Source organism: Etheostoma cragini, chromosome 23 (assembly GCF_013103735.1).
Source record: "Etheostoma cragini isolate CJK2018 chromosome 23, CSU_Ecrag_1.0, whole genome shotgun sequence".
In the NCBI taxonomy this organism is placed as follows: Eukaryota; Metazoa; Chordata; class Actinopteri; order Perciformes; family Percidae; genus Etheostoma; species Etheostoma cragini.
The window spans coordinates 15,037,918-15,056,742 of NC_048429.1; the positions used below are offsets into that span (position 1 = coordinate 15,037,918).

Here is an 18,825-nt window from a genome sequence, read left to right on the forward strand (position 1 = left end):
TTCTCATCTAACTCTTGAGCAAGATGATCACACATGATCCAAAAAGGGCAGCGCAGGCAGAAGTCATCGTTGCTTCTGGAATTGCTTGTGCCTTGAAAGTTAAGTGGCAACAAGGTCACAGTTAAAATCATATGAACTCTGAGCACAGTGCACGGCGGCATTCATAAGCAGTGCGCAACGCCAAGGGTAGCGCTTCCCCAAGTTGGGTGCCACCCCGTTCCCCATGGCAAAACAATGGAGTGGCCAGTGCACAGCGGTTTTACCACTGATCATATGTATGTGGCTTAAACAGGAAAGCTAATAAGGGTGTTTCCCAAAATGTCAAGTGTTTTTGTGGGGACAAGCGGTCGCGGCAAAAGGCCGCCCAAACAAGAGACAGATTCTGCCTGAGGTTTTCTGCCTGTTAAAAGGCAATTTTCCCTCAGCACTGCTGCACCACATGCAAGCTTTTGGGGGGGGGGGGGGGGGGGGGGGGGGGGGGGGGGGGGGGGGGGGGGGGGGGGGGGGGGGGAATTGTTGGGTCTCTGTAAATTAAAGTGTGGTCTCAACCTATTTTATCCTTAAAGTGTCCTGAGACAACGTCTGATATGCTTTGACATTATAAATAAAATGCTATTGAATTCAAACAATTTTAGGGTTAACAGCTCAATAGCCAGGAGACATGTACGCGATTCCTATGGGGCCTCCTGGCATTGGTAAATGTTGAGATATGACCTGAAGCCTCATACTGATCTCAATTAACTAAAAAAAGCTTCCGACCTATCCATTATGCTCTTCTGGCTTCTCGATGCCATTAGTAGGGCAGTGGCACTTCTGTCACTGCACTGTGGAAATAGCTAGCATGTAGGCTGTGCACGGTCACTCTACAAGAACATTTATAACTCTGATCTAAAACTTTCTGTTGGGACTCTAAGCTGGAGAAAGAAGCAGGAAGGATCTGTGTTACTATGAGACATTAAAGACACAGGCCACAAGCAGAAGGACGCAGCAAGTATTGATCAGCAGAGTGGACAGTCAGTATTGACCCACAGGTGAGTAATTGTTCAACATTATTAGATCTTATTTTATTGGATTGTATTTTTTTTTTAAAGAAGTGAACTTTAACAAAGCAAACGTAAATTCCTCACTAACATATTTCTGAAACGTATTTATTTTTAAAAGCCTCAATGTCAGCGAGACTTCAGAATTTAAATTGTGGATATTTGTGTGTCATGAGCAGCCGACCTGTCCTTGATCAAGATGACTCATATGAAAAGGTTCCAAGGTATTCCCATGTCCAAGGTATGTTTTTACTGCTGGAACCAAGGGAACAGCTTGACAACTTGGCAACTATAGACAAACAGGGATCATTTTGTGGTTATTAAAACCCGCTCCAGCATACAGTCACGTTGCACGTTCCTTCATGTGTTCATTCCTTATCGATCACATCAACACAGCAGACAATTCTTCCACCAAAAGCCTATCTTTCAATGTAACCAAACCCTTAGTTAACAGCTTCTATTTTAACAGTGTATTTGTTCCACATGGACACACTATTTGGGTTTCCATGTGGTGACCGGGAGGCCATCTGATTCCCATCAATTTAAACTCATCAAAGTATTCATTGACTCCCTTAGGTCAGGTAGTTCCTTTCTTCCAAACCCAAACAAATGCAATCTCTCAATTTGAAAGTTGATTCCTGTTCCGGCCTCCCTTTCTTAGAAAACATACACACAGGATCATATTAAATGACCATTAACATGGAGATGATGCTCAAATCAAAGTCATTGATAATTTTAAATGAAGTTGATCAATTCACCTTTGATTGGCCTTTCACTGCTTTGTAGCCTATACAGTTTGCATTAATATTGGTCCACCCCACCAGTTGGTTATACAATGTCAAATCAGAATAGACAAAATAAAAGGCGCTTGACATGTGCAGTAGAGGGCTCAAGACAATTTGAATCTAGGAATTAGTTTTTAAGTATCCCATTTGATAAATGGACGTTTTTCTGTTTCTAGTCAATGAGAGATTTGTGTAAAGAGGAGGACTATGCGTTTCTGGGAATGTCAGAAAAGACGATTAAAGTAACGGCGGAAAGAGACAAGGACTTGGAGGACTGGAGACACAAAAAGGACGAGAGGGTAAGAGATAAGGTCTCTAAATATTATAGAACCCACTATCTTTACACAAAAAATACAAATGGGGTGTGTGTATGTGTTTTAGGTCCGTCGGCGACTGGAGAGGGAGCAGCTTGAAAAAGAGCGCCTCCAACAAATAGAGGAGCGCAAGAAGGTGACAAAACAAACACACACATACTAAAAAATGTCCTCACACACACGCTTCTTTACTCCCAGCATGAAGGTTTCTGCTAAAGGACACAGCTCCGCTGTATCAGTTTCTTTTGGATTTTCCTAAGGACAAACTCTAGCCAATGCACGCGTGCAGACTTTCACACTCACACACACACACACACACACACAGACACAGACACAGGTTGCACCTGGCAGCCAAGTAGTATAAAATGAGCTGATTAGTGCAATGTCAGATCGCACTATTTATTGGAAACCAAGTTCTGATGAGAAGAAAACATTTCAAATTCTTCTTGCTGTATTTCTTACGCCAGATTTGCTTGAACTCAGCCAGCAGCATCCCACATTGTTCCACTAATTACTCTATTAGCAACTACAAACTGTTACAAAGAGTTTTCTGTCCGTTTGTGTTTTCCTCCTCTTAATCTTGTCTGAAAACGGAGCTCGTTATTCACGTTTTAAAGACGCTGTGCTAAACATTTCATGAGAACATGCTGTTGTAATTAGACTAATGGAAACAGCGAGGTGAACCATCGGGTTCAGTGTGACACTGGGTCGATGAGTGTTAATTTACCGCAGAAGTTCGCTTCATCGCTCAGGGCAAAATCAGATTCACTTCCATGGAAACGGCCGATAGGGGAAACACAACTCTGGCCTTCTGTCAAGGCTGCCGGGCTTATTAGCCGCACCAAACCTCACTCACACTTCATGACACCAAACACACACACACACACACACACACACACACACACACACACACACACACACACACACACACACACACACACACACACACACACTAAATAGCGGGAGAAAGAAGCATTTTAAAAATGTTCACACTGTATATTTATTAAAAAACACAGTTGTCAAAACAGATGGATATCCTCATGGACATGGAATGAGAGCACACACACACAAATAAAAATAAAACAGCTGTGGGTGTTTCAGCAGCCGCCTTGTTTCTGACAAGAGTGTGTGAGGTCAACAAGGGACATGGGCTGTTTCCGCTGTGCGCGCACGCACACATGCAAACACACACACACACACACACACACACACACACGGGAAGCTGATGACAATATTTACACTGATAGACAGGAGAGTCACGCTTACCTCAGTAGGAATGTATTTTCCGTTGAACCCTAACTTACACACACACAAACACACACACACACACACACACACAAGTACAACGCTTGACATGTGCACCCACACACATCCAAATGCACATATGCGTGTATAATAGATGCATACAAGTAGCATCAACTGACAGACACACACACACACACACACACACACGTAGACAGAGAGAGAGAGTTACCTTTGGATGAGCTATACTCTGGATACAATCTCACACACAAATCCACTGCACAGTCCAGTTATTCCAGAACATTGAGGTTCAGGAATAACAGCTTTTCCTAAAATAAAACAAAGGACACCAAACAACCCAGAAAATCACATCCCATTATGTGACCAGGGTTCATTTTAATGCAATTTCCAATGTTGTTCTCTAGAAGAAATAGTGCACAACTATACTGCACAATAGTTCTTCAAAAACGTTTAGCTAACATATTGTGCAGAGTGATTTAAAAAAGAAAGAAAAACATTTTTGTGTAACTACTTTGGTTAAAGTCTTAATTATGTGGGAGGTTTCCAGCCAAGCAGAGATATTTCTTTGCAAACCGGCCTTTTAAAGTGCGATAACAGCACTGGTGATACCTTCAATTCCAATGGGATCCCATGCCTTCTGGGCATTGTTACTTCTACACCAGACTCCCTTCTTTGGAACATCTCGTCTTTAGTCTAAGGATATACATTTATAGTAACAAAAACCTTAGTGTATGAACAGTTTTGTACCAATAGAATCCTGGTACAACCTTGACCTGTAGTGGACCAGACCAATAAGAGTACATTAACCAGCTACATCTATTATCAAGAGGACATTCATCCAGAGTTTAACGCCATGAACTGAAACCCACTGGAATTGCCTGAAAACTTTGTAGTTTTGACTTGTGTTTTGTTTGTCTCGGTTAGATTTATCTGGTCAGGGACGGCATGTTCTACTCTCAGGCTCCAGACAAGACAACGTTATCTTGTGAGCATGCAGTCATTATAATATTGCATTCTATGTGAAAAGTTTAAATATTAACAAAAACAGTAGAACGTAATTACAATTTCTCTAACAGTCCCTGAAAACCTTAAACTTTCGACCTCAAACTATATTAAATTGCAACTGGGCTCATTAGAAATGAACCTGCTACATAAAAAAAATGTGGTAGCCAAATAAATATCCCCCAAAGTGTGTCCACAGTATTAGACAATGGATTCATATCAATATTATTTTTTGGATGTGGCTCTGGTGTGAAGTTTTCACTCTGCAGACAGTTTTACATCCTGAAGACCCTCTGACCGCTCTGCACACCGACACTACTCCACAACCAACATCACTGGCCGGATGGCAAATTGCCGACATGATGTTGTGGTTGGATCAGGCAAAGAAAACAAGTATTTGTATTTGTCAGGGATTGCCAATTTGGGGGAATTTGTTTAAAGTGTGCTACTCGCGCTTCACACACACACTACGCGCGTGTATAGAACATGAATGTAATCATTCAAAAGTCCAAATGCTCATTTTCAACTCAAGGCCTTTTTTGGAAAGAATGTCCTGATTGTTCGCCTGAAAGTGTGTGTGTGTGTGTGTGTGTGTGTGTGTGTGTGTGTGTGTGTGTGTGTGTGTGTGTGTGTGTGTGTTTTAATTCAGCATGTATTTGGGGAGGTAATGGTTTAACTGCTTTCACCTTCACTCCATATGTGTCAGCATGTCTTTGTCTTTAAACTGACATGAAACTAAATGCCTCCCTTGCTCACATCAACTTCCTCTGCACATTTCTGCTCTCACACACACTCACACACACACACACACACACACGTTAATTGATGACAGGCGCTGTCCGTTGAGGGCCCCTGGTCTCAGCCATCTCACATGTATCCCATCTGAACTGTTTAAAGTCATTCACAAGCCGAAAACATTTATCTTCTTCTTCTTCCACACACAGTGAGAATTATACATACAAACACTCAGCAGGAAACCAGACCCAAGAAAGTGATACCAAGTCCAATTTGAGGTCAGGGATACACAGCCAGCACTCCACAGCTCAGAGGCGCAGTCCCAGCAGAATGTATGTACTGTTATAACATTGCAGCAGGGGAACTTTGCAACCTTCAAAATGATCCTACACAGCTTTATGATATCACAAAGGATTTGGTGTGAGGGATTGTGGGTGTGTCTTTGTTAACTTGCTATGTTTTCTGTCCAAAGCCGATTTGCAGCTGCAAATTCATTTCTGAGTACTGATGTACATTTATTAATAATATGGAGGATTACATAGGTTGTGCGTTATGTGTGCTTCAGGAGAAAGAGCAGCAGTGGCGGACTCATGTAGAAAAGCTGACCTCCAGCCAGGAGAAGACTTTGCAAGACAGACTGGCAAGACTCAGAAGATTCAGGGTAAGAAGAGACACACACGCACACGAGAGAGAAACCAACTGTTGATTTCCCAAACACAGCTGACAAATCTTACAGCTGCTGTTTTTGACACATTACAGCTCACTGCAAGAGTCTGCGATTCAACAACACAGAGGGACGGTTTCAGCAGCCAAAAGGCCTCTAATGTGTCAAAGAACCTGCAGAGTAGAAAAACATTTCTTTTTTTTTTAAGATCTGAGACAAGCTATTTTTCAAAACACAAAGTTCCTGGACGTGACTATCAAGTTGCAGAGCGCTTGCAGTCGATGACCCTTGATCAGACGCTGGTTAAAGAGCCTTGTCAGCAGCTCTTCAAAATGATGATTCCATGTTTGGTAAATTGTAAAGTTCAAAGCTGTCATTGCGAAGTTGTCCCTCCGGTGCCAAGTAATTACTGCCTTCCGTTTTTTTTGGCAATGGACTTCACTGAGCCCCTTCTGTCAATCATACAACAGTGGGAGGGACCGAAGATGTCTGACTAACGGTTCAATCCTAATTTGTTTTCTCTATCTTTCTTCACACTTTTCTCGTCCTGCAGGAGTTCCAGAGGAAGGTGCTAACAGAGGAGTCAGGGATGGAGGATGGGGGGGCCAGCCTTACGGTGGACCAGCTTCTAACCAGGATGTGAGAACTATACGAGAAACTGACTGCTGATTAGGATGTACCGAACTTCAATGCCATTTAGGTACCGCCCAAATCGCCTCCCACAGTATAGAGTATTGAAAAATGCCTGGTCATTCAATACCAAAGGACTAAATCTCATCAGCGTCAGTGAGCCAATAAGCATGCCAAGATCTAATATTGCTTGTGATTGGCTGTCTAACGTCACACGGCGAAGAGGCAGGTAGGAAAACCTCTACGTTACACAGAGACGGGGCTCACGTGTGTGTGTGTGTTGTTGTTTTGAGAGGCTTGACTACATTGTGCAAAACATAGTTGTAAAGAAGCTGAAAAATTAAATGACAAAAATGTGTACCATTGTATGTGTAATGAATGCCATTTCTTTTTCCTTCAAATGGATTTTAGAAAATTGGCATAAGAAAACAGATCGTCTATGAACAGGTGTCAAATTCACGGTATGGATACCAACATTTCTGTAACGATACCCAGCCCTACTCATTTTAAATGGGCTTTTTGTTGCACTTTAACATAAACAAATAATAAAAAACTACAGGAACTGAAGAATTTCCACATCACCTGAACTCAGTTCAGCGGCTACTTGAAAACGCACAATGTCACAGATGTGGACCAGTTAGGAGCCAATAGTGATGATTATATATTTTTACATCGTGCATTAAGATCAAAGACACTAAACCTTTGGATAATGGAAAACTGATTTACACATATTGTTTGATATCAGAGTTTCTGCAGGTTTAATTAGGTCAAATTTAAGACCTTAAGACCATTATGAATGATATTCACAAACCTTTTGACTTTTCAAGCCAAGTTTCACTTTAGTTGCACTTCCGCATAGCTGAAAAAAAAAAAAAAATCTGTTTTATGTGTTATACAACGTGGAAGAGACTCTCGCTAATCACATGAAAGCTATTTGGCTGTAATAGAAGTTGCATGTTGGTCTCATTTGTAGTGTTAACTAAGCAAAATTAAAGGTGCACCAGCAAGTTAAAGAACTACAACCACAAAATAGTAAAAAAAGAGCATTAGAGGAGGTACCGTTCCATGGACGTAGGAAAGTTTAATTATTTTAGACATAGAACACAATACTTCAGTGAATGTAAGACTTTTTGAGGCCTTAAATTTTGATTTTGAACCCTGTAAATTATTTCTAAGATCGGACAGGATTTTCAATTCCCAGACTCACCCACCATAAAACACTTAAGATATCCCAAAAGACACTGCTGTCTAGTTAAAAGTGCCGTCCAAAAAAAAAAAAGGAAAAACAAGAAAAGTCATATCCTATCACAACATGATGGAGCTGGATGTAAAATAAGAAAAATAAAAATTCTGGCTAAAATATCGCCCCATCCTTTCATAATCATGTTAGCTTGCGGATAAAAATCACCTATGAGTCAGACAAAAAAGTTCTCGTGATGATTCTAAAGGCTCAGTTCGGTTCTGTTCCCATGCAGAGCCCAGGTGGAGAAGAATGAGGCCTGCGAGCCATTTGTTGGGGCCATAAACCTCATTTAAACAACATTTTCTGTGGGATTTTGAGCCCAGAGAGCAGATAATGAGTAATGGTGCATGGGTACAGCCTCGGAGTGATTTATCTGCACAGCATGTGCGAATGCTAGCTTTGATACATTTTCTCGAAGCATTTCGGTAAATATGCTTGTGAATGTTAATATGTCCGTCTGCGGTGGCTGTATCTGTGTATTTACGCCTGCATGCGCGTTTTTTTTTACCCAAATGGCGGGAAAGTCTGTCTGTCTAAACGAGATTAAGAGGTCCTGAGCCTTCAGCTCACTGTGGCCTTCTATGGTAAACGTGGGGCCAGAAGAAGAAAACAGCAGAAAATAGACAGTGACATTAATAAATATGAAGCCTGAAGCTTTGGGGTCACTCTGGTAGACACAGGGAAGAAAAAAAAACACATTTCACATGCCCAGAGATGGTCCAACAGTAAAGACTCCAGTTCTTGAACAAGGATTGATTCTTGTTGTTCCAGGATCATAGTCAGGAAGAAATGAAGGCTATGTAACTTCTCTGTGATGAATCCACCACAAATACTTTAGAAGCTATTTACTCTCTTAGCCTAATTCCTACAAGAACATTTTTTCGGGGGGAGGAAATGTAATTGCTGCTTGGATTATGGTTGCTGGCAATGTTTTGTTCCCAAGACATTGTCATTCAACCACAGCTAAAGCTGACACTGCAGCGTTTCAACTGAATTTAGCAGCTTAGATAACACACTCACACACACACACACACACACACGTGAACTTACCCCAGACAGTTGCCTCGATCTGGCGCTTGCGGCAGTGCGTCGGTTAAGTTCTTGGCGGTTCGCGCTGCAGAATGAATAAACACAATAGAAATTTGCCGTTATTTTTTGGCATTTAAAAAAAAAAAAAAACCTAGCAGGCAGTGTTTGTAGCCCTTGATTTTCCGCTAGCAAAGCAACACAGTGTATGAAATACTTTAAGAACAGCAGAGAAGTGATTAAGTTCAGACCTCCGCTCAAGTTACGGCTCAAAATGACAACGTAGAAAATCAAGTTAGCTGATTTCACACTTCTCTGCAATTCACATCGACGGTCATTGTTGTGTTTGTGAAGCAGTAAAGTAAAAAGGCACGCACACACACACATATAAGTCAATATATTTACACAGATGGACAGAGAATAGCGTGTGTCCTGGCTGCTGTCTTGATGTGCGGGGGTGTTAAAGTTCCTGCATGGCTCTGTGTGCACACTTCTTCTGCAAATATGCATGTACATTGTTGTGCACATGAATCACCAAGGTGTGCTATGTTGTACGTGTGCGTATTTGTGTTTGTAGGTCCGTTCAGTGTGTGAATACATGGAAGCTGTGTGTGTGTGTGTGTGTGTGTGTGCATACAAGGTGCAGCCTGGGGCATTTTCCAGAGTGATACATGAAAGAATTCCCATCCGAGTTCTATAAAAGTCTTTCATCCGTTTTTTTAAAAGGGGGGGGAGACAAAAGCTGTTGGCAGAGAGAGAGACAGACAGAGAAGAGAGAGAGAGAGAGGAGAGGAAGGTGAGATGAGGAGCAACAGGAGTTTCCAGTGGGTGCAATGGAGAAAAACAGGTAGAAAACGGAGAGGTATATGACTTACAATGCACAGTATAGTATTGCCCGAGGACACAGACATACAGGAACATGAGCCCTCTCTGCAAGCGCGTCATTCCCCCTTTCTTTCTTTCCCTCTATAGTATAGTATAAGCCTTGTCAGTGTTTACATGAGCGTTTCCTTCTGTGCAGCATCTACAGCAATAAAAATGTGGAAAAAGTTTAAGCAACGAGTGCAGATCTATATTTTCCACATATAAAGGACTCATATTTTCGGTTTGCTTGAATGTGAATGTGTTGGTTCTTATTTTGACTAGAGAAGAAACAGGGGACATTTATATTTCAGCCGGCTAGTTTTACCATTCATTTCATTTGTTTTCTACTCAGAAAGATTCTGGAGCATAATCAGTAGTTCATTATTTCCCCTTTGTCTCCTCCCTAGCATTTTCTGAGCAATGCTATGCATGATACACACATTTCAGGTGAAAGTAGCAACTTGTTTATTTTGTTCTGCCTTCTCTTTTTTATCCTGGAGTTTTTCTCTGAACAACTGAACAGGATAAGCCTTTAACAATTTGACAGCAAAGCCTTTCTTCCAGTGCTGATCGGTTCCACTTCCTGTCAAACCCAGCAGCTATGTCATTGCTTGTTGTCATCTACAGGCTCGAGAGTTGACACATACCATATAAAAACACAAACCATTCTCAGATACTCTTACAAAGGAAACACCAAAAATAGGAGGATTCCAGGAAAAAGTTGCATGGATTTCTTTAAAAACCGGCTGTGCATTTCAAAGAATTCTTCAGAGCGCAGGAGTAGTTTTCTAACCGGATGTCTTTATAAACTTTGAGTATGAAGTAGGCTACCGCAACAAGGGAGGGGAAAAGTCTTCAGAACAAATGATGAACAGAAAATGATAATTATTAACAATATTAGCCTAACTTACTAATTTGAAATGTTACTACAATAGGAGTCGTGTAACTACTACAAGTATAATAATTCTAATAAAAATGCTCTGGTTCACTCTGAGCTGTTGCTCAACCAACACGAGTGTCATGATCCGCCAGGTCTGTATTCATTACTGTATTAACTACAGCTATAGTTCGTAGTTTCCATGAGGAATTCTAAGTAATGACAACAACGCGATATTCCGATATACTGTACGATTTCTTTTTATATCCAGGAACGCGTAACAAAACCAACAGATGTCCCCAACATTAGTTATTTGTAGTTATTTATGAGAACTCACAAAAATAATAATAGTTTTATAATGATTTGTTTTATTGTCACAACAGAGAGAAACATCAAATATATTAAAGTTCTGACCGTCCGTTTTTATTTTATAAAAATATTTTTTTATTTTAAATGATTCTGATGAGTGAATATTTAAAAAATAAAAATGGACTGTCAACCATGTTATGAGTGTTGGCAACACTGATTTTTTTATTATTTTTTTACGACAATTATTAATGCTGATACCAATAGATCGGGAAGTGTCTTATAATCGGCCTCCCGATATGTTGGTCTGGCTCTAGCTAGCACCATAGCTAGTTTTCATTTATTGTCCCTAGTCAGATGCATTTAAAAAAAAAAAAACAGTAACAAGCATGCAACACGGTCATATGGGACACAGCCATCTTCTCCGTTTACATACTGGGAAGTATTTTGCACAGAAGCCGAAGCACTGCTACGTCGGCTACTTGGGTGGAGTGATTAGCGCAAGACCTAAAAAGCACCGCTCCTCTCCACGGGGCTTCTCACATGCTGCTAGCAAACCCCCCCCCCCCCGCCCAAGTAGCGGGTGTAGCAGTGCTTTGCCTTCTGTGGAGAATAGTAATCAGTATGTATACGGTTAGAAGATGGCTGTGGCTCATGTTACCTTGCATGTTACACGCTGTGACTTTAAGAATCACAACATGTAAATAGGAACATGTTGGCATTATTTTTGTCACTTATTGGGAGCAGTAAGCTAAATGGAGCCGGGTACCTTAAGCATCTGTGGTGATCCCCCTTCTCCCGTCTCTTCATTGATGTTTACAGGCTTGTGGTGATGTGCTATATATGCCAAAAAAATCTGTTAGTTACAACCAATTTGTTTTGTTTTGTCATGATTCATGTGTACAATGAACATTACACTTTGTGAGTAGGACACGGTGACTACTACGTCAGCGTGTTCCTTTAAAATAGCTATTCTAGCGCCTCTGTAAAGTGACTCTGACTTTAATATTATATGTTCTTTCTTGTTGCCTCACCCCATATATACATCTATTTAATAAAAGAGAACTGGTTTGTGCAATTCCCCACACACTGACGTGTGATCAGCTTATGTACTGCCAGTGTGTCATGCTCAAGCTAAGTCTCTAAAAACCCAAATATTGACGTACCACGGGTCACGGAGAGCAGATTTCGTCAAATGACCAGACTATAGACTAAAGTAAAGCCTTCAACATACATAATCCTCTCGGAAGTGCCCACAGTTTCATGCACACACTCAGATCAGACAGACAGATCGGATTTATGATTATAGAAAGGTCAAAATCGGCCGCACATCCGGATTAATCATCATCATCAGAGCACAGCAGCTTTTTCTTGGAGAGCTAACTGAACTAAGGGATGCTCTTAATATGCATTCAGCTCAGAATGTCCAGCATGAAGTTGTTTAACATGTAAGTAAGTAAGTAAGTAAGTAAACTTTATTTCTATAGCACTTTTCACAGACCAGGATCACAAAGTGCTGCACAAGTTTATAAAAGGAAAATAAAAATAAAATAAATTAAAACAACAAACAGATACAGTAAAACACAGTATTGAACTAAAAAACAAGTTTAAAAAAGTGGGTCTTTAGTTGTTTCCTAAAAGTGTCTATACAAACAAGAGAACAAATGGTACAAGGTAGCTCATTCCAGAGGCGAGACGTCACAGCTTTAAAAGATCTGTCACACCAATACAGCAGTTAGCGTGACATATCAGAAATGTGTATCTCATCAAGTTACACTCCGAATGCACATGAATGCGTCCACCACCACCACCCACAACTGAACAGCTGGTGTTGATTGGGAACTCAATGTTACCAGCATGTAAGCAGCTTGTGAATGGACACAGTTGATGCCAATTCCATATTTTCCATATATTTCTGCCGTTACTGTTAATATCCGAACAATGTACAGAGCCGCTACCGCTTAAACACAAATCAAACACCCGAAAAAGGGTATATTGAGAACATACCCTGAGGAAACCATGCTTCAGCATGACCACACAGGACTCAACCTGGGAGCCACAACAAGAACAACCTGGAAGGAATCAAAGAAAGAGCTGGAGAACGTTCATAAATGGCCTATGCTCCCCAAAGGCCAAAATGGGTTAAATGACAAATGCACTGCTGGGACAATTTGACCAGCGAGAAATAGGGAAAGAAAGTCTACAATGGAAAAAGGTTTCTGGACTCATACACACCAGCTCCAACCCCAACGGTAGTTAGCTAAAAGAAATGGTTGAAATAGTTAGCTAAAAGAAAAGGACAGTCTAAATGTTTGAAATATTAAGCTAAAACAAATGGAGAAATGGTTGAATTAGTAAGTTTAAAGAAAAAAACAGGCTAAATGTTTGAAATAGTTAGCTAAAACAAATGGATAAATGGTTGAAATAGTTAGCTAAAAGAAAAGGATAGGCTAAATGGTTGAAATAGTTAGCTAAAACAAATGGAGAAATGGTTGAAATATTTATCTGAAAGACCATGTTAAATGCTTGAAATAGTTAGCTAAAATAAAAAGAAATGGTTGAAATAAATAGTTAGCTAAAAGAAAAGGACAGGCTAAATGGTTGAAATAGTTAGCTAAAGGACAAGGTGAAATGGTTGAAATAGTTAGCTAAAATAAAAAGAAATGGTTGAAATAAACAGTTAGCTAAAAGAAAAGTGCAGGCTAAATGTTTGAAATAATTAGCTAAAAGAAAAGTGCAGGCTAAATGGTTGAAATAATTAGCTAAAAGAAAAGGACAGGCTGAATGGTTAAAATAGTTAGCTAAAACAAATGGAGAAATGCTTGAAATAGTTAGCTAAAAGAAAAAAGATAGGCTAAATGGTTGAAATAGTTAGCTTCCTTTCCTACATACTGTTTTAGACTTAAAAACGTCCAGCTATATGGGGAATTTCTTCCTCTTTTTTCTAATTGTATATCGGTAAAACATGAGTGGTGCATAACATCTATTGGGTACCATCTGTAATATTTCCCAGAAATGATTCAAGTGCATGCTAACATTTGCTGTTCAAAGCAAACTGAATTCACAAGTCATTCCTTGGTGCTTATCAACAAACATTTTCTACATACCTTTATAAAATGATGCAAATCATTTTGTCTTGAGTTGATGGATCCATTGTCATCGATGACTAAAACCCATATTGTAATTTCATTTACATTTTTCTACTAACATTTCTTTCTCCAAAACAAAATTGTTAGCAACTGACAGCTCCCAAACTCACATCTTCAGACAGGAAATGATGTCAGTGTTGCATTCAAGGATATTGGGAAACTTGCTAGAGCTCCAAATGGCCAGACCAAAGAAAAATTAATCATCATCATCATATTCTTCTTATCTCCTTTTCAAGTCTATGCTGTCCTGTACAAATAAAGACCTAAATGCCCCAAAACAATAATTAAATAAACAAACATACGCTGATATGCTGTTGTCTTATCACGTTGTTCAAAGAAACACATTTAGTGTACACAGTGCAATGGCAGCATCCAGATGGAGTTGGGAAATGCAAGTTAAGCATTTACTATTTTTGTCTTCTTTTTTTCTGTTTTGGTGTCCACCATCATACGTGAACGATATACATAACGCTATTCTTGGCTTAATCAGTGTTTTATTATAATATATTATAGTGTGTTATTTTAGCATGTTTAACATACAATGGTCAGCCCACTTGCCTTTGTATTTTTTTCTGTATCTGGACAGCCAGTAGGAAAGCTGAGATGGAAAAAGGCAAGAGGGAACAATAGAAGATTTTGGCAGGATTCATCCCTTGGACCAGCTGTCATTTTTGTGCACCTGGTCTACTGGTTGCCAAAAAACTTCCAGGCAAAGCCAGATTTACCTTTACTCTCACTTCGTCTGGTGCCAAAGGACAAAGAGGGTCTACATGTAGAGAAGCCTACAACACGAAAAAGGCACCTGAGATAATGACAAATAGGAAGTAGATTTAAAAGAAGCATTTTGATATGCTTTTATGTAGGATTTTCTGAATCTATTGCCACATGGTTGTAGGTCTGTCTAATTGCGTCCAGATTAGAGGCACATTAATCTGCATCGTTGAACACCTCTTCAAAATCTAAAACCCCCCGGATAGGTTCTATACTAGCATTTGCAAATTAATCCGGCAATGCCAGACCAGAGCTACGTAGCAATCGGTCATAAATTCCATCACGGTGGACAGAAAAAAGTTAAATACTTTTTTAACTTTGGAAAGCAATGTTGTCTAATTTCATAACCACCATGTTGTGGGTAAGATGTGAGAAAGGTGTTTTAAACCACAAGAGGCCATTCATAGTTCACAGGTCAGGGGACGAGAACATTCGGTCAGTCTTTAATAACCAAACCTCTTCATGTATGAATATGTTTGTGTCTCTACAGATTCATAGAGTCTAGACAGCTGTATGATAAGGGAAGGTTTTGTTTTAGGACCGTCTCCTTTTGGAGGTTGGTGGAAAAAGGCTAAAAGGCCCTGCCACACTGTAGCATACCTCCCAGAAAATCTTATATACCATATATGCATCTTGAAGAAGGCACGGACCCTCAATGTTGAGGATAACATTGCATGCTAACAATGGTGGTTAGACTGTACCGTCTACCTTAATCACTCCTCGATCAACATCCATAATGCTTATGTGTAAGACACCAAAGTTTCTTCAGCCTTCATTTAGGAGTTAAGTTGCTCCTGAGATTTTCCTCTACCATTACTGTTACTTTGCAGGTATTCTCTGCCGGGTTCAACTCCTTTTAGTGTCCTCCTCTGGTCCACTAAAATGATATCAGTAATCTGTAATTTCTGACTGAATCCATGTGAAAGCATCTGTGATTTGAGCAGTCCGTACGTCCGGCGTACTCCGTCATTCTGTAAGTTGTAGTTTACCTGTACGTTTTGTCAGTCTGGTTATTTACCGTTAACCTTATCTGGACCCATGAAAGACAGACCAGTGGGGACCAGTGCTAAGGTTCAAGCTATGGTAATTAGCTTCAACTTCTGAGTAAAAACACATTTAATAGCACGGGTCAGTTTAAATATCGAGTGTTACAAAAGGGAAAAATGGCTAACCTTAGTTAATCAATACAATGTGGGCTTGCTTAGAATGCAAGGAACAACATCTTGCATTTATGTTTGTAGGCTGCAGGGCTGTAACGTGGTCCAATAAGTTGCGCACCATGGAGATACGTTGACAGTGTATCTCCTAGCAACGCAAGCTCCAAACTATCAGTCAACCGCTGCCAAAAGACACAAGACAAAATTGACTTCATTTTCTTGAAAAATTTAAGATTATGCACATTAGCAGCAGTATCTTTATAGCTTATATTTCCTTGCACAAAAAGTGAAAATTCGATTTGCAGATTGACTTTAACATACAAAAGCTAACTTAATTTGTATGCTAATTATTTGTTTACTATACAGGAATAGTTGGACCACATAGAAGGGCTATGTAAGCAAGCTTACAAGCTATTATCTAAATCCATCCGGTCTATCAGTGATGAAATGATGAAATGAAGATTCTCAGCAGTCAGAAAGAGATGGACCACTTATACAAAATAAAATATGACGACAGTCTGTTTCTCAAGAGCTGAAGTCTTCAAACATGGCTGCCAGAAGTTGTGGGACACCAGTAAGTTCTTTTGTGCGAGACACAGTTCTATTTGGGCAGTAGTAACCCAGATGTATTACTGACCGGCAGGAATGTCAGATTATACAGTCTGGTATTTCATAATGAAGGAAGTGTTGTCAAGGGAATCATTTGTTTCCTTGGCAATAAAAGCAGTGAGATAATATCTAGCTCACTGCCTTTCACAGTTTGCAAAAGAGTTGGCTTTCTCTGTGCATTCAGAAGTTATTAAGTGTAGTTATTAAGTCATTCTTACTTAAGTCCATATGGCTAACAGAAAAAAAACATTTGCTTCACAGATCTATTCCTAAAACAACAGCTTGGACTATAATCTATGAGTGGCATGCAACAGTGTGCCACATTGGCATATGAATCCATACATCAAATACGTAGAGCAGAATGCAGAAAAACAATAACCAGCAGCTGTGTATTGACTAACATTACAATTTTATTGCATTTTTAAATTACTCAAAGTGATTTCTGAATTTTATGGAAAAAAATCAGCTGGAACAGTAAATGGTGTGCTTTCAGGTCCATGTCTTAAAATGTATTGTACAGGAAAAGTGGAATGTCGCAGCTGCTACAAATTCTGGTAAAAACATAAATACATATAGAGCATAAGCACATAAAGCAGTCCTCAGCCCTAGTAATAAGCCCATGTCCATGAATCCGTTGTGTTGATTAAGTGCTCATCAATGAATCTGTCCATTTGTTATTAGTTCTTTCTTTATCTCCAGTCTCTTCCACGTTCTTGTTATATTCAGTTGTTCAGCCTAATACTGTAATTATTGCTTGTCTACGCTATGAAGCAAGTGTGCCTTGCTAAATCATTAATATTTTTACCAAAAAGTAAAAATCCTAACATTTTATCAGGTGAACAGTCGATGCGAGGAGGAACAACACAGACACCCGTTCAACCAGTGTGGACATTGCACATTGAACCACACTACGACCAATGAATTCAAAAGTCTTCAAAATTATGCTGTGATTTTTTTTGTTTTTTTTAATCACACTAGTACTGTGTCAGACACACCAGGACACAAAAGACACAGGCAAAGACATTTACGGACCGAATCACCAGAGCAACACGTTTATCCAGTCCTGAGGCCCAGCTGTAGCACAGGCGTCCCAAAGATGTGTGTGTTCCGTGTCACACCGCCGTGTGTCTTGAATTCTCATTTTCATTTCTGGGCGACGGGGGAATCTGCCCGGTGAACTGGCTGAAGCTGGCGGCCCTACACCTCGCTCTCGGCACTCCTCCGTCTCCAGCCAAGCCCTGTGTTGGAACCGGGGGTAGAGTACTGTAGCGGCCCGGGATGGGCAAGCCTTGACCCGGGTGGAGCATGTGGCTGGCTGGGCGGAGGGTGCCGTCCTTGGAGAAAAGGCTCTGGATGAGTTGGAATTTCTCCTTCTCTTCCCGTAAGAACACCTCGACCAGGAGCTTCTTCTCCCGTTTGAACTGCTCCACGACGTTTTTGGGAACGTCCGGGATCCCCCAGGCAACCACGAGGCTGAGGAACATCACCAGATTCTGGAGGAGGGAGAGAAGGGGAGAAAGTGATGTGTGAGGGAGGGAGGAAAAAATGGATATGGAAGAGGTTTTCAACACATATCTGTTTATGAGCCGTGTTGATGGGACATTCTGAGCCTTAGTAACGTAAAAGAAAATATATACATTCATAGTTCAACATCAAAAAAGGAAATGTCAATGAATGTTCTTGTTATTTTTTCGTTTAACTTCTATCTCTAGCTCTCGGATGATTTGCATAATTTGGAGGCCTTAGGGGATGTAATGTATAAAGAATGTATAATGTTGCCATGGCTTCAATAAGTTACGCCCTGGGCTACAACTTGAAACCTTTTTTTTCACATTTTATAAAGACAAGTATTTTGATGTGCTAAATTGGGGGCCAACCTACAATAAACTACCAATTTCCTGTTGTTTTTTGAATTCCAGCTTGCGCCTGTCACATTCACCTCACGCGGTATCTTTGCCTCACATCTCTCTTGAAAATCTCTGATCTCAAAACAAGTACAAGTACATCTAGGCCTACAAGATTTCAAAGAATTTCTTGAATTCTTTTTTTGTGTCTGACAATTAAATTGTAACAATGATGCATCTGCAGCAGTATTGGATGAAAACCCTACAGCTTAGTTGTTGAAGGACATTTGGTAGACATATGACAGTGAGGCGTGAAGGCCGACAGACAGATGTTTTTTAAATGAGCTAGATTCTAATGGACTGAGGCATCTGGTAATGGGCCCGCTCATGATGAGAGTACATTGTTATTCACCTAATTAGGAAAGACTGGCCCACATACACACTATGCACACACAATTGCTTTTTAACAAACAAATCCATTCAACTGCAGAACACAACAGCGCTGACGTAATTCAAAACACAGTGGGGGGGGGGGGGGGGGGGGGG

General features: G+C 40.3%; 2 protein-coding genes across 7 annotated transcripts in view; one reads left to right on the top strand and one right to left on the bottom strand.

The window, feature by feature from the left end:
- Window positions 1-512: 512 nt before the first annotated feature.
- Window positions 513-6,762, top strand: LOC117938652 (protein enabled homolog). Its single transcript, XM_034863410.1, has 6 exons — window positions 513-1,031; window positions 1,220-1,281; window positions 2,002-2,124; window positions 2,207-2,275; window positions 5,705-5,800; window positions 6,357-6,762. The coding sequence occupies exons 2-6, from the start codon at window positions 1,240-1,242 to the stop codon at window positions 6,444-6,446; spliced, it is 420 nt and encodes a 139-aa protein (XP_034719301.1). The 5' UTR covers window positions 513-1,031; window positions 1,220-1,239; the 3' UTR covers window positions 6,447-6,762.
- Window positions 5,014-18,825, bottom strand: part of ano2b (anoctamin 2b) — an 89,375-nt gene continuing 75,563 nt past the window's right edge. For 3 of the 6 annotated variants that reach the window (XM_034863350.1, XM_034863354.1, XM_034863355.1), the window contains one exon: window positions 16,422-17,928. In XM_034863350.1, coding sequence (XP_034719241.1) covers window positions 17,548-17,928 — 381 coding nt within the window. In that variant the 3' untranslated portion in view covers window positions 16,422-17,547. Of the gene's footprint in view, window positions 5,042-9,305; window positions 9,336-16,421; window positions 17,929-18,825 lie in introns of those variants that run through there. The other 3 variants (XM_034863353.1, XM_034863352.1, XM_034863351.1) reach the window with 3 other exon arrangements.